This window comes from Simochromis diagramma, unplaced genomic scaffold (genome assembly GCF_900408965.1).
Source record: "Simochromis diagramma unplaced genomic scaffold, fSimDia1.1 OVJJ01000483.1, whole genome shotgun sequence".
NCBI classification, from domain to species: Eukaryota; Metazoa; Chordata; class Actinopteri; order Cichliformes; family Cichlidae; genus Simochromis; species Simochromis diagramma.
The window spans coordinates 4,943,463-4,970,393 of record NW_024386835.1 but is presented as its reverse complement, the minus strand read 5'-3'; the positions used below and the strand labels follow the sequence as shown (position 1 = coordinate 4,970,393).

Here is a 26,931-nt window from a genome sequence, read left to right as displayed (position 1 = left end):
GTATATCAGTAAGCATTTCATCATAGTAGCATATATTGCTTGCCTGTCATGCTCTACATTTAGTGGACCCCAAAGTGCAAAAATCCCATCTTCTCCAACAATTATTTATCTGAAAATATGACAATGCTACTCCCAGAGGACCCCTACATGTGATTCACAGCAACTTTTCTGCTTCAAGCAGAAGCAAAATGATGTACTCCCTCAAGACACAACGAAGACGTACTGAGTTTAAATGAACAGATTGTATCAATTGATATTCATAGCAACATAGTTTATAGAGTGGCAGATGCTGTTTCAGTCATTGTCTGTTAGATTACAGATATCCTGTGTGTATTGTGCACTTTATTCACCACCAGTCTTTACGCCTTGAATGCTATGACTGTAAAAGATGGCTTCTCATAAAAAGCTAAAATTAAAACACTGATTTATAGGACCTGAACGGATTCTTCAGTTGGCCTTATAGGATAGCCAGAATGATTGCAGATGTAGATTGAATCTACATAACTGCAGCATTTTGATAACACAGTGCCAAAGAAATGTTTTACCGCATCACAGCACCACAACTATATCATCAAAACTGTAAACATTTTTTTTTTTTGCTATTAATCTATAAATGTTTTCCTCACATTTGCCCTGTGATGCACTCAGCTGCAGTTTTTCACATTTGAACCTGTGCCCACCGGCTTGTAATAGCCGACTTGGATGGAGTGATTTAATCTGACTACAGGTCACAACTAAAATATATACCTTGATTGACTGCTTGGGGAAAGAACTGCAGTTGCATGGAGATGAAAGCAGTTTGGGGCTGTATTTACGATAAGAGATAATGGAGAGACCATTAGAAGGATAATAAACCACCGAGAGATAAACAGGAGGTGGAAATGACAGCGATATAGAGGAGGATATAGGAAATGATACAAGTGGATTCAGTTTGGATCAGTGAGTGGGAACGACATAAACTACATTAGGGATGTGAGGTTAAAGGGGAGGAAAAACTATTTCCTGGTGAGATTCCTGCATGATTGGTTGGTAACTTTGAGTAACCCAGATTCAAACAAAGTTATAACAGAGTGATGTCCACAGTTAAAAAAAAAGTGAAACACTTTTTGTTTTGCTATTTCTTTGATGAATAGTGTTTGCATTATTCCAAAATGTCCTGCATCAAGACAACAATAGGAAATAACAAGGCGCACTCAGGGCTCCATCTCTGGGTATCATTAACTTTTAATTGTATAATATTTATTTTTGTGTACATGTATTTTTTTCTTTGTTCTCTTTAAACATACTTTAAGGGAAAATCTGATAAGGGTGTCATGTTTACTTTGATTATATAAACATTATGTAGGAGTACTTAAAGGATAATGAGTATTCATTTGTAAATAGCTAGACATGAATAACTTCACTATCATTTTGACCTTCAGATCAATCTTTTGACCTTGATATAGAGAGGTCAGAGGTCAAATGTTGTATGGTATTTAAATCTTCATACAGTACTTTCTCATAGTTTCTAAGGCTAAGTTATCAATTTTTGATCAGTAAGTCATTAAGTTGACCTTCAAGACCTTGTTGGATGTAAACCAGAAATTAAATGGATCGTTTGCGTGAGCCCACGCTACAACCCTACGAAGTTTTATCATAATCCACCAATAACCTTTTGAGCTATTGTGTCTACAGACAGAATGAAACGCACACAAATGCTCCCAAAGGCATAACCTCCTTGGCAAAGCTAATAATACTCTTTAACACAGACAGACCTGCTTTGTTTAATTTATTTTATCAGACTCTCAAAGACTGTAGAAAAGCTCAACCTTTATCAACCTTTACACTTAACACAATGTTTTTTCCTAGAATGTGACGCTACAGAGGTTAAAAACAATGTAACACATTAACAGCTCTAAATAAAAAATGGAATAAATAATGAACAGGTAACCCGATCTTTATTCAGCTTTGAAAGTATCAAATATGTTAGAACAATGGCGACCTCTGCCACCTCTTTTTTCTTGAACAAAAAGAGAAAATAATAAGCTCGCTGATACACAGACAGTAACTAGAATGAAACAGTGAAGAGAAAGAAAGTCTGTGTTTACATGACATTTATTTTACAGGTATCATAGTTACGGTTTATAGTCTCCATGAAAGTCACCAGTTGATTAGTTAGTATCAGTAATAGCTTGGGATGGATCCGATATTACGTATCGGTATCGTCCGGTACTGACCTAAATTACTCGGAGAGAAATTAAAAATGTAATCAGATCCATTAAGTATCACAAAAGCGCCTCACAAAACTTGCAACATGGCGTAACCCAGCTCATGACCTTAGTAGATCGGAGTGATATGCGTCACGTGATAGAGCGGCTGTGGCATGCGAGACCTGTCGGTGGTATGGAGTTACTTTACACTGAAAGCAGCCAAATATTTAAAAAAAAAAACAGTTTTACTGATTATAAAATGCACTATATCGGATTTATATCGGTATTGGCAGATATCCAAAATTATGTTGTCGGTATTGAACATAAAAAAGTGGTATCGTGCCATCTCTGCTAATAGCATGATGCCTGTCACAGTTTCATGTATCATTTACATGCTAGTACCCAGTCCATGGACTTAACTACACACCAATGCCTAAACTGCTTCGATAATTTGACATGTGCTGGTGATGCACTTGTTAAACGTGGCCATTCACAAAAATCAAAACTTGTGACAAACTGTGTGCAAAACCCTTCATCTTCTCTCTTACAAAGTCAGTAAAACCAGTTTGTACCGGCTCACGTTTACACCTGTACCGATAATATTTTTAGTGGTCCCAGAGTTTCAGAAGTTTACAACATTTATTACGTGTAAGATTGCCAGAGTAATTTACTAGAGGCCTCCCATTCAAACAACAACGACAATGAAGCATAAATAAATGTGATTGCTTGCTGTGTGCTAATGTACTATTGAGGGTTGTTATGGTGAGGTGGTGGATGGAAAGGGTCCAGATGTAACTAAATATGTATTTGGATAAGGGCTGAATAAATTAAACTGAACAAAGCATCCAATTATTATTAACAATGCATTCCTGGGACAGTTTTGCATACAAGCATTGTTATCTGAAAATAGCTAGGTGGTTTTTTTTTTTCAAATTTCCTCATTTCTCTGCAACTGGAGTTGCAGCAGGGCAGAATTTTTAAACAGTGAATTGCTAATTTAATTATCTTGCCTTTTTTGGTATCAAATATGGTTTTTATTGGTTATTTAGACTGAGATCTAGGCATTTCAGGGACATTAGACTGCAATACTTCACCCAAAGACATTTTTACAAACACAGAGTATTGTAGCTCAGAATGTCTTTCTAACCTAAATGTAAGATAAAAAACAAAACATTTCAGGACTTTATGAGTTTCTTTTTCTTATCGGTGTGCTCTTGAAAGCTCTTAAAGGAGGGAGAGAAAATACGGGAACAGAGGAAAAATCAAAACAGATTAGTGTGGATGAAAGAGCGCAACTTCAGGTGGAAGGCAGCAGAAATTGCAGAAGAAAATGAAACGAGAAAGAAACAGAAGCGAGAATCAGAGGAGACAACAGGCTTTGTCATCTCGAGTGAAGGCTTTCGTGTCGCTGTCGTGACCAAGCGAGCAAGAGGAAACGTGAAGGGTAATAGAGCTAGGAACATAGCAGCCTCTGGCAAACATTATGAAAAGGTCAGACTTGATGGAGGTGTGACACAACACTCGAAACACGGGGGGAGAGATTAAGTTAGAGAAAGTCAAATTCATAAAAAAATGCATTAAAATCAGGCGGGAATAGATCAGGAGAGACAGGGTGGAAAAAGCTAAGAGGAAAGCACACACGCACAAAAGCAGGCAAATAATTAATATAAAGATTTACTGGCACAAGCTCACTGTCAATCACTTTATGCCAGCTCCAGTTTTATGTTCCCAAAGGATGTTTGCTCAAAAGCACGTGCTGGCCTTTGTGCAGCACACACTTCAAAAGACGAGAACACCTCTCTGTCCGGAGTCAAATAGTGTTTAATTGCACTCTATTATCTCAGATAAAAGACTCCTGTACATCTCTGAGCCCATTAGTGTTTGGGTGAATTATTGTTGTGTGATTTCGTTTGTGATTTTAGCAAATCACAAATGATAGCACAGTGAAAGGCCCTGCATGGTTTGAGACTAATGGTTTCTAAATTAAAGATCAAAGATCTGAAACCACATGAAGGCTTGAGAGAAAAATGTGATTAACACTACTTCTATACTCGTCAAACTTCTGCTTTTTGTGTTGCTCGTGTTGATATTTCAAATAGCCCATTTTAAGTAACCAGGTAGTATGGATTCATGCCTAAATGGCCAAAATGTTGACTTTAAGGAAATTAATTACCTTAAAAGGTTGCATGCAATTTAGTAACATGTAATTACAATGTAACAGGTTAAATTTAATGGAAACTGGTCACATGGAAGCTACTTGATTTTTATACAGTCAGTTCACACCAAACGTGTCCTCCTTAGTGATAAATTATTTGAATAAATGAAGCTTTGATCTGATTATCTTCCAGTTGCGTTTTACTCAGAATTATTGTTCCATGTTTATGAGGGAAAAGAATGATTTGAGTGTGTAAACATTTACAAACATAACTTCATCTGTCAAGGATGTATTCAAACAAACCCAGATAAAATACCTTTATAGTATTTGATGACATTCCTTAAAGGATGTTTGATGTACTAGTGTGTTGTACATGTGTAGTATGGTTAAGCCTTGACTGAGACATTAATTCCTGTCACATGTGAGGGTGTAGGGAAAGTAGAAAAAGTAAAAAGCTTTAAAAACAATACTTTACAGATGTTACGTGAAGGATGCTGGAAGATGTAGTGGGACCTGTACAGTAGGTGGAGAAACAAGGAATGAACAAGATCCTTGACAATGACCTTTATGGGCTCTTTCCAGTCAAATACAAGCCTGTAATTTTGTGTCTGCAACCTTTGCTGTACATCAGTGTGGCGGGCCCTCATCAGACTTGAGTTTAAGGGGATTCTTACATTGTGATCTATAATAGGAAAACGTCTGTAATTACATCTGCTGGGACGAGGTGCCAGAGGTGGCAGTTGTTAATAAATACATTAGTCTTGAAATGAAATACACTGTACAATGCACGGTTAAAAAAAACCTGTCATATTTTAAAACCCCAAACTGTGGTCAAGTTCTATTACCAATCAAAATCCACGATTCATCAAGTCTTTGTTCTTTAATATGACAGATGTAAACGTGTGAGGTTGAACGCTACGTGCCATTACAAAGTAAGAGGTAAGGTGGGAGGGCAGAGATAGGGATGAGCAAATGAGATGAGTAAACACGGAGACTTGTTAGCAATCAGGCTGCCATTGTGCAAAATCCAACCCAACAATTTTCAGTTTTGATATCCCCGCTAGCCAGTTGATTTCATTGCCTGGGAATGAATGAAAGAGCATGTTTGTTTGTGCATGTCAAAGGCTTCACATGCAATCACATTTGCAAACATAGGGATTGTAAATGTGAAAATAACCTTGCACTCTTAGTGAACTTTTCATTTCTAAAGCTAGAGTAAGATTCTTTTACATACAAATGAATGTCTATTAGAGGGTTTGACAAACAAGCTCACTCAGTGCTGATTAAGGCCATCAGGTAGATCTCTCTGAAGTTCACAAAACGCCAGAAGTTTTTAATCTGTTCCCCTGTGTTTTATGTTAACTGACAATAAATGGTTTGCCAGAGCCGAAGAGCAGAAGACGGTAGCAACAGACAGAGCGTAGGCTACAGCAACGAGGGTTTGTTAGGAATCATCCACTGCTTCCTATTTGATTTTTTAGTGAGCATCGTGTAACGACACTATATAATGAGGTGACCCCACAATTACTGACTGCGTTATCCCAAATAAATAATACAAGTAGTAGAATTGTTGATTAGTGACCAATGGTTCTACATTGTATTCCTCATAGGGGATAATAATAAAAAACCAGCATACACTACACATGGTGCTTCAGGTAAAAACGAAAAGTGGTAGATGGTGAAGCCAAAAAATGATTAAACATGGTTGGATTTCTTTGTGAAAGGCATAAACGATAACTTAACAGAGATTGTGTAGTTATTCTCATTGGCTGATGGGGGACACAAATGTTCTGCAGTGCTGCAGGCGCCCGTGTTTGCTTCATGAGTGGGTCTTATCAGTCACTATGAAGTAAGCTAGGGTCACATACCTTTTGTGCTCCCTCCCCGCTGCCACGGCTCCCTCACTGTAATAGACTTTCGAGTATTTGTGTTCTTTCGCTCCCTGTTACCTTTGTTAGTGTGCTGTTTCTTTGTGCTTCTAGTTCACCTGTTTCTTGTCTCTATCACCATGTTTATATTAGTCCTCGTGTCTCAGTGTTAGTTATTTGCCTTTTTTTACTTTCTGTTTTACATTTAAAGCCTTGTTCTTGTTTTACCTTCTGCTGTTTTCGGTGACTCACCCTCATTAGTTAAGTTTGTGTTTGTTTTCTGTCCTGTTCCCACCTTTGTCTCCTGTTTTTCTGTTGTGCTCCTGCTCATCATACTTGTTTTTTTGGTGTTTTTTTTTTCTGTTTTGTGTTCCCAATCTCTGCGTCGCTATCCTGCTTTGGACCCTTTATCCTGATCCCTGATATAGGCAGTGCTTTTGCTCCTGCTCTAATATGAATGTACCTCACAACACCCATCTTTCAGTGTTTTCTACCACTTTGACTGCCCTATAACGGTGACAATGTTAATGCCATTTACCCTAAATCTGATCTCAAAACATGCTAAAAATCTACATTACTAGGACCTGGGGTTTATCCCCTTAAAGAATCCAACGTTTTGACTTGAATGAATGAACAGAGCTGACATGAGAACAGACGCCACTATGAAACATTGATGTTAAATGTGGAGTGGCTTATTGTTTTCCTTCTTGTGTTAATGCTGGCTTGCATCTAATTTGATATCTAATTATTTGCAAGGTATCATGGCTTTGATGCCGGGAGTGGTGGTGAAAAATCGCCGTGGCGATGAGAGGAAATTCTTGATAGTCTCTCATCAGAGAGGAGTTTTGCATGTTTGATGTGAATCTGCAGTCAGAGGGGGATGAGTGGAGGCTGAGAGAGCTAGATGAAATGTGATGCAACAAAAAAAAGTCCCCAGAGACTACAATGTGACAAAAGCTCAAACTAGATACCCGAAGAAAGGAAAAAAGGGAAAACCAGAAAACCAAGGCACAAAATGAAGAGTGCACAAAACTCACAGTGATCTGAATCAGCAGATCAGATCACTTTCTGTAAAATTGTCAGATAAGGCTCTGCACTTCTCAAGTGGGCTTCTGGTTAAAAAAAATTGTATCATCTTAAACATGACAAGAATATACCGTATGTGCACATAAATATTAGAACATAGCTGAGTATAAGTGACTCATGTCAAGCTGTCAGCATGAGTAACAGTTGTTGCTTTTTTCTTCTCTTCCTTTTCCAGAAATCTGCTGGATAAAGACACATTCTCAAAGTCAGATCCAAGTGAGTATTTTGTAAAGACTTCTCCTATTTATGGTACTTTATTATTTTTCTACGCCTGCTTCTGGTTGTGGTCGTTCTCTACTTCTCCTCTGTGTGTTTTTTATCGATATGTTGCCTTGTAGTTTGGGAAATCTTTTTTTTCCCCCCTCAGTGTGCTGTGGCTGTTTGTTCACTGCACTGGAGCTAAAACCCTCACATTGATTTCCCATTTGGAATTTGCCTCCATTTTTCTAATTCTCACTCTCTTTTCTTCCTCTCTCCCCCCCCCTGGTTCTTGTTTTCTCTTTCTTTCACCAAATTTCCTCTTTTTATGTCCCTCCCTGGCACTTTTTCACAGTGTGCGTGCTCTATACACAAGGTGTTGAAACCAAACAGTGGAGAGAGGTGAGTGTACACACGAGCATGCACACACAAATCAAAAAAGAAAGAACTTACAGCGCTTCCAATTAAGTTCTGGTCTTGCTCTCTGTGTGCACAGGGGTGGAGTGGTGGCACTCCAGTTAAGACATTCAGCTCATGGTTTTCTTTCCCCCTTTTTCTCTGTGAGTGTTTTTTGACAATTCATTAAACTTGTTCAAGCATCAGTCGTCTTAAAATGCCAAGGAAATATTCCCTAATTGGAGACTTCAACCAACAACAAAAACCCTCACACCATAATGATCAATATGCTGACATTTTGGGGACTAAACAGCATGCTGCAGATTCGTTAATCCACATCTTAGTGAACCTTGTTTGGTTTATGCGGCATTACCATCAGCTCTCTACTTGTCATCTCACCATTCTGTCTGTTTGTCCAGTTAATGAAACCTAATTATTTGGATTGCAGGTGGAATTAGCAAAACACGTAATGATACAAAATACATATGTGAAGTAAAGTGTTAAATAAAGTATTGAAGCCGAACTCTTTACCTTTATGTCTTTGCAAATACTGGTAAGCAGCTGACATCAGAATGTTTATTATGGAAGAAATTCCCAAATGTGGCACATAATGAAGGTAATAATGATAATAATAATAATAATAGCAATTTAACTCAAAAGGATGTAGTTGACAATATTCAGCATCTTTCCTGTTGTTAAGATGAACAGTATTAAGTAGATACAAGTGCATGTGTATGTGGCCCGTTGATGTTTCACAGACCTCCATTTGTATCCAAAAACTATTAACAGAAATGGGCCAAGCTGCTGCTTTCGATTAAATCGAACGTGGCCATTGTAGTTTATTTTAATAGAATTTTTGTCCTATTGCAATAAATGCTGACTGCAAGACCAAATTAAAATATATACAGTATACTGTTTATGAACTAAGCCTGTAATAAATTTGTCACGGGCACGGTAAATATTTTTGTATATAAATATCTTTTATTTGTCAAGTTAAAGAGTGTCATTGTGATTGAAACTATTTTTCCAAGAGATATCTGGCTGAAGGGGCAGCAGAAATTGCAACAACTATAGGCACAAGTAAAGAAATAAATACAGGTGACACTGGACATGAACTTCAGAAGCGGTCACACTGAACAAGAGAATCTCTCCTCAATCCTTTAAATCAGACCTACACTCACCCTTCATAACCAGGTAACAACTGCAACAACAATTTCAGATTCTCTTATAGATTATTCAAGAAAAAGAGAGCCCCCCCCCCCCCCCCCCCCTCAATTCTTATTTTTTGTGATGTACATTTATAGATAACAACAGTAATTGTAATTTAGCATAAGAGAAAATACATTTTGATTAAAGAGCTCGTGCATGCTGGTGGATAAACCATTGCAGAAACATAAAAAAAGTTTTAATTTGGAGCAGATGTGCCATAAACCTTACATCGGATGCTGGTCTAATAAATTCGTAATGCAATACACTGTACTGTGTATGCACATATCTGAAAATTATAGAGTATTGCTAGCGCAATGCTTTAGTGTAAAAACACAGCAAATATGCTGTAAGTGAGAATAAATGTTTGGCTTACAATAAATTAAAGTCATTAGATCAAAAAATCATAAATCAAAAGTGAGTTTTGCTTTAAAAACGATTCCCGTTAGAGAACGTCTGGTCCAAACCTTGCGAAGATAAATAGAGTTTGACACTAGATCAGGGGTGGGCAACTCCAGGCCTCGAGGGCGTCCTGCAGGTTTTAGATGTGTCCTTGAACCAACACAGCTGATTTAAATGGCTAAATTAGCTCCTGCAGTTCTCCAGAGGCCTGGTAACGAACTAATCATGTGATTCAGGTGTGTTGACCCAAGGTGAGCTCTAAAACCTGCAGGACACCGGCCCTTGAGGCCTGGAATTGCCCACTCCTGCACTAGATAGTCGATTTTAATGTTCTGTAATACAAACAGGCAACAAAAATATTAAAAAATATATCAACCAAGACAGAAATGAAAAACCAAAGTCATTAAAAATGGAACTGTAACGTGATGAGTATAGCATGATATTTAATTTAATTAATGTTTCCAGTGCCACAGCCGTGATTTCACTTGCATCCCCTCCAAGGCTGGACGTGCACAGTTTGATTGATTCCTCATCAAACACTGCTCATTGTCCAAATGGGCACAGATATTTTCAGTACATGATAATTTAATGTAATTTATTTATTTATATGGTATATGGCTGTTTTATTTATACACTCATCTGCTGCTCTTATGTTTACTCACTCCCAACAGATGGCTGTGTGGGATTAATTCAAAGGTAGCCGAATTATTGCTGACAGCCCTGCTCTTTGGGTGTGAAAATGTGTATGCATATGTGTAAATCCTAAGCGCATATGCATTTGCATATGCACAGTAAAGGTCCCTTTGCCATCCACTTCTTTGTTTTTTCAGTTTGAATGCCTTCTAATCCAATCAAATACAGAAAATGTAATTAATATAATGAGCATTTCACTTTAGTTTATTTTCACTTCAGATTGCACTCCATCTTCTGCTGTTCACCAGGAAACATTTAAATCAGCCCTCTCCTTGCGGACATGAACCATCACATCCACAGTCATATTGTTCAGTTGTATGTGTTGGAGCGGCTCCAGGTGATGCTGTGTGAGCGACACTGAGCGCCTCCGATTGAACAAGCAAAGCTAAAACAGGTGACTCACCAGGGACTGCTAAATAACGCTTTCTGACAGGGCCCTCTAGCACACCGGTGGGGCCACGTTTGACGATTATTTCCATCTCCTCCGGTATTTGGTGCACACTGCATTATGCCTGCCATGCTAATACAGGTCATTCTTGATGAAGAGTATGCACATCACTTTATACAACAGACTAGTGCATAGATAAGTTAGGTGTGGACTTGATTCTCTTCGTTGTGCGCTCATTATCCTCTACAGTACATTAAAGTGCTCCGGATTTAGTTGTAGGATACTTTTAGGTTGATTTTATGCTCAAGATGATTCAGTGCTTTTTATTGCTCCAGTGGTTATTGTTTTAAAAACAACTAAGTGACCTTCAATAATGACTCCCCATCCAAAACAATGGAGAAAATAAACCTGAATATGGACTCTAGTATCCAAAACCAAGTCTGAAAAGGTCATAGGAGATGTTTACCAGGCACAAACATACTGTCAAACAATTTGAGGTATTACTGACTAATACAGCCCAAATTGAGAGCACTCTTAGAAATACACTTCTTCCTGGAATCGTTGTTTAAGTGTACCTCGGGTAATTAGACCGTATACCAGAAAATCACAGCTGCAAAAAGTCTCAGCTCTAGCTTCACTGAGTTTCCACAGTATGTCCATACAAACACAGTCACATTAAGGATATTTGTGAACCATTTGCTTCTCCTTACAATATAACACAAGACAAGACCTATTAAATGGGGAAGGGATGGATCAATAAAGCCCTGTAATCCAACCATCCATCCATTTTCTTCCGCTTATCCGGGGTCGCAGGGGCAGCAGCCCAAGCAGAGAAGCCCAGACCTCCATCTCCCCAGCCACCTCCTCCAGCTTATCCAGGGGAACACCAAGACGTTCCCAGGCCAGCCGAGAGATATAATCTCTCCAGCATGTCTTGGGTCTGCCCCGGGGCCTCCTCCCGGTGGGACATGCCCGGAAAACCTCGCCTAGGAGGCGTCCAGGGGACATCCTTGTCAGATGCCCGAACCACCTCAGCTGGCTCCTTTCGATGTGGAGGAGCACCGGCTCTACTCTCTTCACCACAACAGACCGGTACAACATCCGCATCACTGCAGCCGCTGCACCAATCCGTCTGTCGATCTCCCGCTCCCTTCTGCCATCACTCGTGAACAAGACCCCAAGATACTTAAACTCCTCCACTTGGGGCAGGGTCTCGTCCCTGACCTGATCCGGCTGCCTGTAATGTTAACACTTAATTACATCAACTTATTTTTAGGTTCATTAGATGAATATAAGGCGTAGTCCTAACAATAAGAAACTCTCTCCAATAAAAAAAAAAAAACTAAACAAAAAAACCTATTTAAATCTGGTCAAGTTCAACTTCCAGGTAGTTTCCTTGTTTACTTTTGGCCCACTTACTGCTTTCAGATCACTCCCTGAAAGGCTCATTCTGATTTTCCTGTGGACCAAACGTTGCTCAGAGAGCTGCACTGCAAGGGAGAAAACATGAGGGGAAAATAGACCAAATTTAAATTGTATTTTTTATCTATTTTCACAGGTGGAGTCGCTGAACTGAATGGTTGCATCTTATATGTAGTACATACATACGATGAAGGGCTGTTGGATATATAAACAAGTAGAACATAGCAATGGAGGTGCAAAGTTGCCGAGTGATTACTGTATGCTGTGAGCCAGACAGAGAACAGCTAATGGAGATTGACACGGTTGATGATTTCTATTATTTTTTCCCACCGTCTGACATTATCTGCTACTACCTGCTATGTGAATGAGTGTGCGTTTGTGTGCGTGTTGGTGCACATGCCTGTTTCTGCGTGTATGAGTTTTAGAATTTGTTTGATGTGCACACATATACCCAGACTTCGCACAATCACAGCTGTGGCTCGAAGCTCTAACAAACCTTGGGAGTTGTTTTCCCATGAAGCCATGCAGCACTTATCGTGGAAGAAATGGTTTTCAGCTGCTTGTTTTACTCTTCCTCCCTAAACTCTCTATCAGTCCTGGGGAGCTGCTCAGTATTCTTCGTGTTTCTGTGTCTTTTCTTTGTCTTGGGGATTTCTTTTTTAAACTCACCCCAATGCTTTTCACTGAAGGCCAAAACAGACAGAAAGCTATCTCACACTAATTCACACTACTGACTCCAACATGCTCATTATATGAGCACTGTGTTGCTGTCTGCTGAGCCACAAAGAACAGAAAAAGAACTACAGCACATTCAGATGGCAAAAATCTGCACTGACGATTTGTGTGTGTTAAAAGAAAAAAAGGTTGTTTATGCAAAGTATGATGGTCAGCATAATTAACTCTTAGCCATATTTGGGATAGAAAAGCCAAAAAGATAATAATGGATTATACATGTTTTATTACTGTTCTCCTTTGCCCATTTCTTAATTTAACACCATGATCACTTGCAATGAGACTTAGAGACATGGTCACATTTTCAACACGAGACACTATCGGTCTCTACATCAGCGGACCGAAGAGTTCAGATGCCATAAGTATATGCGTGCCAGCTGCCTTGCGTCTATGTGTGTAAATGTCGAGGGTGCAGGTCAGGGACTTCCTGCCAGATTCTCATTAGCCAGCTCCAGCAGCCCAGCAGTATCTAATGAACTCTGCAGCACGGTATTGTCTCTTCCACTCAGCTGGGAAATCACGTATGGTGCTCATTTTTGCAATCTCCCGCCTCTTTACTAACATGTGCTCACAACCTCATCAACAGCTCCGGGTGCTTCGGAAAAAAAACTCAGGGCAGAACACAGATTCAATATCAGTAGTCCTGCCCTCCTATTTTTAGAAAGAGACAGTGGTGCAATATCACAGAAGAGTGAAGTTTTCTATCGGTGCAAAGTCATCGTTTACTCACACTCGCTCACAAAAGCTGCATTCCATGTTATGGGAAGATTAATCTTTGCAAACAGGTTCTGTTTACCTCTATGAAGAGTTCGACAGACTTGCTGGTGAGTTATGAGACTGTGGAAAACAAGAGTGACTCTGAAAAGGCCGTTGCAGATTTGCTTTAAGCTATGAATGTTGTGTGGAACTCGTTGAAGTTGCATGCTTATTCCCATACAAATAAACATTATTGCACTAAAAATACTACAGTTTGCACATATTACAACATATTCTTATTCCGAACTCATCACATACTGACGCTTGCTCCTTGTCACATTTTGATGCACTTGGTAACGCTTTACTGACATTTTCAACTAATGCAAAATAAATCAGCATTAGAAGGCCAGTGTGGTGTTATACAAACTCTAGATGGAAAGAAGTTTTTGAACCATGTCTGGAACCACACATTCTTCTCTTCACTTAAATTTCATGGTTTGGTTTTCATAACATTACCTACACATAAAAGGTCAAACACCTCTCGCCTGCTATGATGCTGATGACACCAACACAGCACGTTTGCCCTCTGCCTCATGGTGTCTATTTCACAGGCAGACCTGTTGTAGTCTGTGGAAACAGTTTGTCTATATACGATTCGCATCTGACCCGATGTCATTATTGCATTATTGAGCACAGGTTGAATTTTCATCTTTCTAACAAAAGAAAGAATTCTTGCCTCTGACATCTGTGCATCATTGTAATATTAGGCATGAAGGAATGAAGATGGATTTGATTAAGGAAATCAATTAAGAAAAAATATGATTAATGCCGCTCATTACAAATCAATTAATGCTGTTCCTTGTTGCGATATAAGGATGAAATGAATATTAAACCTATCACAGGAGGCGTGGCTTTAATAGATGTAGAAATAACGTCTTTTTCTGAGCCATAACAAGAGCAGCTGTCCCCTACAGGCCCAGAGCATGCTCACATGGTTCAAATTTAGAAATGTAGAAGTAAGATGTGATTTATCTTGTGAAGTTCTGGTGATATTACCAGCAAATAACTATGACTAAGCTGAGATGTTCAAACCGCAAACAGTTTATAGCTGTGCTGGCAGGAAACCATTAAATGTGACATCAAAAACATGCAGCCATGTACAGAGTAGACTCAGTATACACAGGAAATGTGGTGCAATCTCCAGTGTGTGTGTTTTCTTGAATCCATTTTGAGGTAATTTCATTCTTGTGTTAACTGCTCTCATCTGACTCCACTGTTTTTATGTTTGTTCAAACACCAGAGGGCTCAGACTTAGTATAAAGTCACGATTCACGAATGAGGCAATGTGTGCTTTAAGGCTTCACTATTTATTTTTATTTTATTAAATATAAATCTGTGGAGGTTTTAACTGATGCACACTCTTTAATCAGGCAATCACATGGGAGCAACTCCATGCATTTAGGCATGTAGATATAGACAGGATGATTTTCTGAGGTTCAACTTGAGCATCAGAACTGAGAAGAAATGTGACTGAAGTAACTTTGAATGTGGCATATTTGTTGGTGTCAGGTGGGCTGATTTGAGTATTTATCAAACTGTTGATCTACTGGGATTTTCCCGCATGGCCATTTCTAGGGTTTACAGAGAATGGTGACAAAAAAGATTTTTAAATATCCACTGAGAGGCTGTCTTCGGGGTGAATATCCAGTGTTGATCTCAGTGGTCAGGGGAGAATGGCCAAACAGGAAGGCAGTTGCGACTAAAATAACCACAACCAGGAGAATGTCTTTGAATGCACAACACGTCGAACCTTTAAACAGATGGGGTACAGCAGCAGAAGACCGTGGTTGGTGCCATGTCTGTTACACAGGACAGAACAGCATACTGAGGCTACCTAAATGGGGCAATATAAGACTGGGGTTAGAATTTGGTATAAACAACTTCAAAGCATGGACCCATCCTCCCTTGCTTCAACAGTTCAGGCTGCTGGTGGTGTAATGGTGTAGGGAATATTTTCCTGGTTCACTTTGGACCCATTAGTACCAAATAAGGCACCATTTAATGGCACATCCATCCCTTTATGACTACAGTCTGTCCATCGTCCAGTGGCTGCTTCCATCAGAATAACTCAAATCATCTTAAACTGGTTTCTTGAACATGCCAATGACTTCACTGTACTCACATTCACCAGATCTCAGTTCAGCAGAGCACCTTCGGGGTGTGGTGGAATGAGAGATTCACATCAGGGATGTGCAGCTGACAAATCTGCAGCAACTGTGTGATGCTATCATGTTAATATGGACCAAAATATGTGGGGAATGTTTCCAGCACTTTGCTGAAGTGAAGCATTAAGACCGTTCTGACTGCTATAGTGGGTCCAAACCATTACTTGTAAAGTGTACCTAATACAGTGGCCAGTGATTGTGCATATACTTGGAGTTTCTGGGCCTTTGTCAATTGTTCTCTGGCATATATCCCTGCATTTGTAATTTAGGAGTGAGAAAATGTAGGAAGCCCTAATGACTGCTTTCCTCCTCCTCACCTCTCCTCACTCTTTTCTCATTTTTACCCTTCTGACTGTTTTCAATCCAAAGCTCTGACTCAAACAGTGTCCCCATTTCCTTCCCTCCAGCAGTTTTTTATCCCTTTCCCCTTTTCCCCTCCAAGTCTACCCATAACTTTTCCCTGTCCACACATTTTCCCGGCGTCTTACATTTTCCTTTTCCTTCCGCGAGGTTGATGTATGCGCTAACCTGCTGTAATTAATACAGGAGAGGGGTGAAGATCAAGCATCCGGGAAACCCACCCTTGATTTCATTTGCACAGCAGAACCATGTGAAAGCACCTCCATTAATCAGGCCTCTGTGACTGTGTGCATACACTTATGTAATAAGCCCAGGAAAGAGATGAAAAGGGCAAGCACACACTAACTGTATTTGTTTTTAAAACTGTGTTTCAATGTCTTGCTTGTTCTTTCATCATTCTCTTCTGCTGACCTCCATCTGTCTTTCTCCTCCTACAGTTTGGCAGAACAGAGGTGATAGACAACACTCTAAACCCCGACTTTGTTAGAAAGTACATCTTGGACTACTTTTTTGAGGAGAAGCAGAACCTTCGCTTTGACTTGTGAGTGATGTTTAGTTTTCATTATTTCACTTCCTTTTCTGCACCATCTGCCTACACCGTTCAGTGAAGTTAAGAAACTGACCATCTGCCATACCTGACCAGAAAATACAACAACCCTAACTATGCACAACAAGACTCACCATGCCAAAATATGGATGGGGATCTAAACATTGCAATGAAATGGCATGTCTTTAGTTTTATTTAGATAACTGCATTTATTTACACCAGTGCATAACAAATGTAATCTCAGCATTTTTCATATACATCATAAGGTAAGCCTTACAATTCAAAAAAACAAGACAAAAGCAGCAATTCTCTTTGAGGAGCACCCTGACTGTGGTGAGAAAAACCCCCCAGGAAGGAACCTGCTATAGATGATGTCTGTCTAGACCTACTGGGGTGAGGGGGAAGCAAAGAAAGAAAAGAAAAGCAACTTCAGATCAGGATCATGCGGACCTGGAGATGTTTGCAAGACTTTCAGAGAGAGAAAGGCCAGAAAGGAAAATGCACAACTTAATGAAGAGGAAAGAAACACAATTTATGACACGAACAAGGCTACATGAATGCATAGAGGAAGAAATGAGATAAGAGACGTGCTCCGTGCTTGATGGGAGGTCCAGCAGCAGCCTGAGCCTATAGCAATATAGAAATGGGATCTCTCTTGCTACTTAATATCTTCAGAGCAACATATTGTAGAAGCTTTCCGGGAGCTATATCCTGATAATAAAGAATTACAACTGCTGGTCCCAGAAGTAACTAATGAATGGGATTGTTTTCAGCATCATTCTAAGAAGGCATGTTTGTAATGCTGGACGGCTCATCTGTATCGCTACAGATGACTTTAAATGCATGAGTTAAAGGAGATATTCTAGTCAAAAATGACTCAGTGGAATCAGCAGTGCTAGAGGCCAAGTTAATGCCATGTTTTTAGGACCCAAAACAGAGATTGAGATCACCAATTGCCAATAGAAATATATGCATTGTCAACCAGCACACGACATTGAACCTCTTATATGACTTTTGGAAGACTTTCAACATCTGATAAATATGACCAGCACAGTGCTCATCTTTTGAGTCAAAGCACGATATGATCAGTGGTGTCAAATGCAACACCGAGATCCAGCGTGATAGCTATAGAGAGGAGTCCATTGTGTGAGGATATGAGAAGATGGTTGATGCTTTTTACCCATGCTTGTCTCTGAGTTATCATGCTCTCTGAATGCTGAATGAAACTCCTAAAAATGGAACCATTATTGCATGCTAATCTAATACAAATAATGAATAAAACGAGTAAAAATAATCATAAATAAAGGGTGTAATGGATATTTGGCAGTAATTGGCCAAAACACCCTTAATCAAGGATTTTCAATTAGAGATTTAATGACAGCAATCTTAAACATCTGCAGACTGTTAATAAAGATAAAGTGATCATATTTTGGTTTAAGCACATGTTAATTGAGAGCAGTTGTTTGGAAGAAGCAACTGTTAACGTTATTTTTTCCACAAGAGAGATCCAGCCTAAATATGAACACAAATCTAATCTTACAAGTGTTTCTGAATCTGATCTGCTTAATAAGCCCCCAAAACATGTATTTAAAAAAAACAAAAAACAAAAAACAACTATGTAAGAACACGATAATATAATGGATTTCTTTGGTAATATTATCACATCTGCTTTTAACCTTAAAGTTTTTGGATGGGTCAGATTCCAAAAAGATGCTTTTTGTAATTTGGACACCAGGAATGCCTCCTCAGGGTTTAATGCAGTTTGTTTAACTCTTTTATGGTTTAAATTGATTTAAATTTGAAACAACAAATCTGTCAAATCTCTTTGAGCAGCGTGACGCTCTAAATCTGTCCCACCGTATGCTGTCAAAGACAGTGCAGCTCACCAAGAGAAAGTCTTGCGCGCTGTTTATTCAACATATTACTCAGTAATTGTATTTGATTTGATCTCCAGGCAGACGGGATCCATTGTTTCATCACACGTTTAATCCTGTGACATCACATATGTCCCTTTTCCCTTTTATTGCTTTATATTCACATGCAAATCAGATCAGGTCCACCACTCAGGTCTTATTGTCTGTAGTCAAACCCCTTTCCAGTTACTCAGCACAACAAATAACAACATCTGAAATGACACTAAGATCTCAGTTCTTTTCATCTCTCCTCATTCTGATTTCACACATAACTTTGTTTTTCTTCTCTCTTGATGCTCACTCACCTCCAGAGGTGGGTCGAGTATCCAAAAATTGTACTCAAGTAAGAGTAGCATTACTTTAAAATATTATTACTCAAGTAAAAGTGAAAAGTAGTCTTCAAAAATGTTACTCAAGTAAGAGTAAAAAAGTACTTGGTGAAAAGACTACTCAAGTAGCGAGTAACTGTTTGAAATGTCAGATTTATTTTATAAATAAATGCTATCAGACAAACAAAAATAAATAAATATACAAATTTTTGTATTTTCAAAAGGAATATATGTAAAAAGATCAATAAAAAATTTTCCAGATTTCAGTTTTTCACAACATAAAGCTTTTTTCACCAATACCTACAGTAAATAATATAAATATATAAACAGTGCAAACAATTTCCAGTGACAAGATATGCTGTAAACTTTATATTCATTTTTGCTCCAAATGGCACAGCAGCCTCAGAGAAAACATTAGAACGAGGCATCTTCAACATATGTACATACAAGGCAGCTCAGTTTACCATAAGTTGCATGGGTGTGCATCTATTTCTGCATATTTAGCAAAAATGTGCCATTTCTTCACTCAGTGAGGTGATGGTTAAGCTTCAGCAGCAGTTTGCTCTCAAGGTTCTTGCTGTGAAGCTGTCACTGTTTAGAAGTGAACAGGAGTCCTGCATGACTGAGAAGTCCTTCACAAGCTCCAGATGCATGAAGGGCTGTATTGATTTTGATCGACAGCTTCTTGATGTGAGGAACGCCATGCAATAGATCCACACCTCCAGTTAATGGACATGAAAGGTACCTCTCCAGCCCTGCTTCTGGCTTTCCTGACCCCATGGATCCATCATCTTAGTCAGTTAGGCTGCTGTTTGCGCTGGCCTCATCCAGCTCTGTGTTGAGGTGATGTCTGATGAAGTTGAGACCCGTGGAAGGTGTATGGTTTTCAAAAGAATTAGGTCTGGTCATTATAGTGCTATATACACTGCCAAGCTGCAGATGTTTGGCAAGAAGATTTGATCACACTGGAGATGTTTTTTACTAACTCTTGTAGAAAAACAAAATCCTGTCATTCATGTCCCGCACAAACAGTTTGCAATGAATTCTAGATTAAGTTTAAAATAAGAATGCGTGCAAGGCTAAGCAGTGCTAGCCAATAGATCCTCCTGTTTGGCTGTTACTCTGGGAAAAGACGAGAAAGACATTGATGGAAGCCGTGACGGGAGCTGCGATGTAGCCTATGTAATATTTATATTGTACGAACGTGATAATTCTGTATATTGTAATAACGTGATATTATATTGTTCAAACGTGAAAGGTATATTGTACTAACATGATAGTATATTGTTCTAACAATAGTATATTGTTAGAACAATATACTTTTCTATTTTTCTTTTGGCTGGGTGGCAGCTCTACGCTTCCGTACGACGCTACCGTATCTGAGGCTTTTCAGTGTGGCCTCACAAAATTGTGACGACTACAACAACCATGAAAAGAGTTGGATGGACATTGCTGCTCAATTACAGCTGTCTGGTCAATGTTTTCCATTAGTAATTTAGCAAAGTTGATGGTGGTGGTGGTGTGTGAGTGAGTGAAAGACAGAGAGAGGGAGAGCGAGAGACAGATTTTGTATGATAAGCTTCATGTTATGGACGCACAGTTTGAGCACTCAAGTCGCATCAGAGCATCAGGCCGTATAGTGTGAGACCCTGCATCGTGACCTATGAACTTCTAACCCCTGCGATTCAATTGTACAGTTTGAGCAGGAGCTGAATAACGTGATTGAAAAAAAATCGCACAGTGTTTGCCCAGCTTAATGCAGACTGTTTAAACTAAACAAGCTGTTGTTTCACATAATAAATTCTGCCAGCCGCAGTATTGCCTTCTGTTTTAACAGTTAAAGCAGTAGAGACGAGCTGTTTGCATGTGCGTTGAACTCCAGCGTCATTAACGAGGCTAGCTGTTAGCTTATAGCTCACGCTAGCTAACCAGCGAGCAGTTAAAAAGACAGCTGAAGCTGCACAAAACACCCACAAACTTGTCTCACTACAACGTAGCGCCAAAAATATGACTCGCAGCTCGAGCTCGACACAGCTGCTGTAACATAAGGCTGACATCCAGCTAACCACAGCTAAAAAGATATTTAGAGAAAACTTATCGTTTCCTCAGGTTACACGAGCTGAGTTTTTTCACGCTGAAAAGTTAGTTTGTTTTGGCTCTCACTGAAGACACCACACTGAAGACATAGCTGTTCTTTTGTACTGCTTTTAAGCGAAACGTTCTTTGTATATGAGGCCAAGGGTGTTCATCCTCTTCAGCTCTAGCGTAGACGGCTCCGCTATGTTTTCATGTTTCTTCTTTCGTGTGTCCGCTACTTTGAAACGTTTGGGCCGCACTGCCCGCCACAGTTTCAAACTGGTCATGTGACTGCATGGCCACATCTCATTGGTAAAAAAGTTACCGGAAACTCCACTGGCGGCATGTTATCTAATGTGTTAAACTAATTATTTTTTAAAAAGTAACGAGTTGAATTTTGCAAATGTAGCGGAGTAAAAGTACCGTTTCTTCTTCACAAATGTACTCAAGTAAAAGTAAAAAGTATTGTGCAAAAAAGGTACTTTAAAAGTACATTTTTTTCAAAAACGTACTCAAGTAAATGTAACGGAGTAAATGTAACTCGTTACCCACCTCTGCTCACCTCACTAAACGCTGCAGTTTTCAGTGCAGCACATTTAAGTGTCACCTTATATCGTTTTCTTTTAGCTCTTTCCCTGTGCTTTATTTCTTTGTAATCCATGCACTGCACCAATTATAATGACTATCTCCTGCTTCCTTCCGTTTCTTCAACTTGATAAACAAAAAGATACAAAGATTTTCGTTCGAAAACCTTCCTGCAATGTCACATCGGTCAAATGTATAAAGTAAGGCTTTTGTTTTCATTATGCTTCCTTTCAGGTATGATGTTGACTCCAAAAGCCCCGACCTGTCCAAACACGTGAGTACTCACAGCTATTTTAAACCTTGAACCACAGATAAATGGAGATCAGTCTTGGGTAAAATCTGAATTATTGGCTTGAATTGCTGTGGAGAAAATTCCTCCATGTAAACATTTAAATATGGTGTTTGACAAAATGGAAGATAGTAAAAATTCCTTTTATCAGTGGTCTAATGTTGCTTGTTTTAATTAGTTTGTCGCCTGCTGCATGTTTTCAGGGTGGAATAAAGCAAACCCCATCTATTGCCTGATCACATAAGTATCCAAATACAGAGTTTTTATTTGTTCTCTTTTATTCACAGTGCTATTGTTTTTAGATATGCAGTCATATACTGTACTTATATTTCGTATGTAAATGTACAGTTTAAATGTCTACTTGGTCAGCAACTGGTTCTTTCATCGTCTTTTTTTATTGGTTTTACTGGCACTGTAGTAATGGATAGTATGTAACACCATAATATACGTTCATGTAGAAAAAAGGATTACGTAATGCTTTTAACCATTAGTTTCCATTTAAAGCGATGCATTACATTATTTTTGTTCTTAATCATTTCTGGGGGGAAAAAAACCACATTTTTTTTACTCATGACCGGAAACTATGGTGACAGAAAAGCATTGAAAATGTCAAAATAATCAGCGCGGGTGATTATTTGGTGTATTTGGATAAGTGAGGTTTGCGTTTTTCCATCACTTGCTTTAACTGTTCCTCTGTTGGGGTTTGGATTTTACTTTTGTGGCACAGCATGTTGTCGTCTTTCGGGTCCCACTTCCCCATTTTGAACAGTGCCAGGAGTGCTAGGTATTTGATATGGTGTTGTGTGCTGGTATATGATGTGCTCTGTTGTTATTGTTGTTGTTGTTGTTGTTGCTGCTGCCGCCCAACTTTTCTGGAAGCCCGCAGAACTCAACGTAGGTCCCAACATCTCTCTCACTTCTAACACTGCATGGCTGCTGTTTCACATGAATGAGCCGTCTCTCAGGAGAAAAGAAGGCGCCACTGATCACAATAAAAACAACTGAGTGCCAAGTCAAGCCATTTGCACAGCTCTTGTTACTGGCCACAGTAATTTCAGTGGAACTATGTAGTTTTTGTGCCTTTCGAATGTTTTATTCAACGCCATCGAGATGATCAGGTTTCCAGGCTCTTATGGGCTGCATTGAGTGGAATTAATTGGCTTAAAAAAAACCTAGAGACTCATTGAAATCAATCACTCTATAGCCCAATAAATTATTTAACGATCCCAGTCTGTCGAGGTCAATATTAAGGACTTTTGCCCCACATCCTGCCTCTGATAAGTTCAGGAAAGACTATGCTGAAAAATACACAATGAGATTCTTTGCAGAAAAACTTGGGAGTCTGATGAAGTAGATCAGTGCCGGCTGACACTGAGAGACTTCGTCCACAGACATGATGAGCTAGAGTCATAACTGTGTTCAATCATGTTTCTGGCCATTACACACGGGTCACTGAATGCCTCCTTCTTATCCCATCATGTGTAATACCTCATGGTTCATTAAATGAGTGGTTTCCATCAGGTTGGTTGGAGCATATTCTGAGTGGGTTACAATAATTTCTGATGACTGGTTAAATTCAAATACTTTGAAATATGTCTCTACTTTGTTTTGAAGTTGAGGGACTCAAAGTACAGGTAGGCTCTTTTAATAGTGTTCTCCTTCAGCTCAGATTATTATTATTATCCATCGAGTCTTCCCCTTTGTTTTACAATTTGTATTAAGATTTTAGTTATGTGGTTACCCAGCAAATATGGTTGAAACCCTGACGTTATCTGGGGCGATCGTGACTCAAGAGTTGGGAGTTTGCCTTTTAATTGGAAGGTTGCCGGTTCGAGCCCGGCTCGGACAATCTCGTCGTTGTGTCCATGGGCAAGACACTTCACCCGTTGCCTACTGGTGGTGGTCAGAGGGCCCGGTGGCGCCAGTGTCCGGCAGCCTCGTCTCTGTCAGTGCGCCCCAGGGTGGCGGTGGCTACAATGTAGCTTGCCATCACCAGTGTGTGAATGTGTGTGTGAAGGGGTGGATGACCTGTTGTGTAAAGCGCTTTGGGGTCCTTAGGGACTAGTAAAGCGCTATACATTTACAGGCCATTTATCTCTGTGGTTAGAAGTGGAAACAGTATCACAGCAAAAACTGAACTGTAGAACTGTTGATGTTTTTTCTATGTTGGACAGAGGTCTGGTCAGATGAGCTCTTACAAAGTGAGAAATGTAGAATCAATTATCGCAAAGAAGCAATTAATATGGTTAGTTCACGGCTTTGAAACAACCACACAATGGATTCTCCATGTACTCGTGCTAGTTTTATTGGATCTGTTGAGATGTGCTTTTTTAAAAACGTTTTGTCTTTTGCTGTGTAACCACGTTATACTGTTGATTTAGTGAGCTGAATAAAACTGAATTTGTTGCAGCTGCTTTTGCTAAGATTTTGATTTTGAGCTCCGGCTGCCATTTCTTATTAAAAACGACTGTTTTAACATTTAGGTTGAAGTTGTACTTTGATCATTTTATTATTATTATTATCTTTTTTTCCAAACGTAAGGGTTGCACAGAGGTTGGTGTTATCTCACGTCTGTTGACAGGTGGGATGGATGGAAAAAATTCACGGTGCTGTTAAGTTGCCTATGTGTGAAACAGACCTGATTTTAGTGGAAAACATTTTGACCATTGCATTAACCCAGTATGCAATCATGCATACGTAGCCTACTGGATTACTTGGGTTCAGTTCTATAAACCAGCTTCACACCAGCAATGGACATGATGTCACAATGTCACATCATTTAGCACATCACAGTAATATCACCTTTTATGAAACGCACCGTATCAGTTGTATTTTAAGTGTAGCAAATACAGTACTTCTCGTGATGATCACTTTCATCACTTCTCCAAGGTTTTTTTTTTTCCTTTTTAGCAGAAGATGATCCCACTAAAAATGAAATAGTTTGCTGATGTAAACTGTGTATGGACGGCCAAATGTTAACTTTGACCTTGCGAATGAGCATGAGTGAACAAGCTTCAGTGAATTTATCAAATTCTTGAATTTGCATGAACGATCCACTGGTACGAGATCTGGTGGAACATCCTGAGGTTAATCTGACTTGATCTGTAGACTTTCTGTTTCACGTCTACAATCCCGCCCTTCATTTTTTCCTTTCATCTTCTATTTTTCTTCCTTCCTTTCTTCCCTGCAGGACTTTTTGGGTCAGATGTTCTGTACTCTTGGCGAGATTGTTGGATCGCCAGCCAGTCGACTGGAGAAACCACTGGGGTGAGTAGGAGTTCAAGCCAATTTTCGCAAAGGCAAAATGCCCCCTGACTCCAAATGTGATTGAGGAACACTAGACAGTGCTAAGAGGGGAGAAAGGGCAGAAAAAATGACTTTGACACAAATGCAATTACTTATCTCAGTTCCGAGTTTGGGTCAATAACGCTCTTTCGGGAGCTTCATACCTGCATATCTGGTTTAGGCATCTTCACAGGTATGAACATAACATTTAAATAACAACATACAGACTAGATCCAGCTTGGCATTTCTGATGCTTTTCTAAGAAAGTGATTGCAGAAAATCACATAAATGGGTTCTTACAAAATGTGTCCATTAGACGAACTTGGATGTCAGTTGACTGCCAGCACATGGCACTGTAGCATGTTGCAATAATAAATAGTCTGTCTGGTACTGACTGAAAATAAGATGAATTCATTGATGTAAGTTTTGTCTCCATTAAAAAATGCTAGTGAAGCATTAGCTTGCGTGTTTCTCAGAAGCTTTACATCAGCTGCGAGGAGATTATTAAAGTACAAAGTTATAAAGGACTGAGAGATGTGTATAAATAGACTAGAGGAGGTGCTAATTTAGTAGAAAAGACACTGACTTAGGGCCAGAAAGAACGTGAGGTAAAAAGAGAAATCACAAGAGGGGGCGGATGATGGGAAAAAAGGCAAAGACACAGGGGCGGTTTAGAAGGAGACGTCGGTAAAGACACAAACCAGACAAGAAAGGAGAGTGTGTGTGAGTGTGCCGGTGTTGTCTGGTGGGGTGGAAGAGGTGGGTGGGGGCCAACACCCACATCCTACAGATGTTATCCACTGATAATTATTGTCATTAAAGAAAAGGGAATCGAGTAGAGCAAAATTACCTAAATTACTGCTCATCTCCTCAGCTTGTGCTCTCACACTAGCCGAGGAAAATGTAGTGTTAATGGGGTATCCTTTTATCTGTCTTTCTATATCTATCAACCATCATCATCACCAGTCTGCCGGGCTATTGTGCATTCAGGCAAAGTTGTTCAAATGCTGCTTTCAGTACAGTGTGCTGGTTCTTACATCTGAATGTGTTACCCTGGAGAGCATTAAGACAGAACATCTGAATACCGATATTTCACTGGTAAATATAAAAAATGATTACTATGTTCCTGCACTGGCGAACCTGACATGACTTTCACTTTCACTTAAAAAAACAAACAAACAAAAAAATAAATCTTTGTAAGCTGATTTTTAAATTAGTGTTTTAGGGGTTTTGAACCGATTTATTATTTATTATTCATTAAGTTGTTAGATTGTGTCCATCATAATCATCGAATTACTTTTATTTCTACTTGTGTTTTCTACCAGACTTTGCGTTTGCAGTTATCTGCTGTAACATTAAAATTACCTGCCCAGCGCTTTGTAGGTCACCCATGAAAGCATGTAGAACAGTAAAGACATGCCTTGAGATATTTATGATGATTTCAATGAAGTAAAAATTTAAAGAGAACCCAGTGCAGGCTCGTCTAAAATCCCTGCTTGTGTAGATCTTTGTATCAAACAAATGCTGACCAGTAAAAACAGATTCAGGAACAGATGGTTTGTGCTGACATGTTTAAAAGAACAAAGATTGTTAGAAATGTGCTGTCATTAAAAAAAAAAAAGGTCTGCAACAAGTGTTTCTTTTTCTGGGATTTCGCCTCTTTTTCTGGTAATGTGACAAACTGTTGTTCAAATGCAGGAACACATGTGGACATGCAAATCACCAGGCTGGTTCTAAAATCACTTTAGTGCAAAGATTTCCATACAGGTCTTATTTAAGAGTAATATCTATGTTTTACAATCCAAGTCTCTGTCTCTGTTCTCTTCATGACATCCATTATTAAATAAAATGCCCGTCAATGCCAATATTTCTACCAGCAACATAGGGGACG

The 26,931-nt window shown here is 39.3% G+C and overlaps 1 protein-coding gene across 3 annotated transcripts in view; it reads left to right on the top strand.

Annotated features, from left to right (window-relative positions):
- The window catches only part of cpne5b (copine Vb), a 132,032-nt gene that overhangs the window by 19,905 nt on the left and 85,196 nt on the right, over window positions 1-26,931 (top strand). The window contains exons 3-8 of one of the 3 annotated variants that reach the window (XM_040029275.1): window positions 7,474-7,514; window positions 7,852-7,898; window positions 16,454-16,557; window positions 21,701-21,740; window positions 22,635-22,649; window positions 24,946-25,022. In XM_040029275.1, coding sequence (XP_039885209.1) covers window positions 7,474-7,514; window positions 7,852-7,898; window positions 16,454-16,557; window positions 21,701-21,740; window positions 22,635-22,649; window positions 24,946-25,022 — 324 coding nt within the window. Of the gene's footprint in view, window positions 1-7,473; window positions 7,515-7,851; window positions 7,899-16,453; window positions 16,558-21,700; window positions 21,741-22,634; window positions 22,650-24,945; window positions 25,023-26,931 lie in introns of those variants that run through there. The other 2 variants (XM_040029276.1, XM_040029277.1) reach the window with 2 other exon arrangements.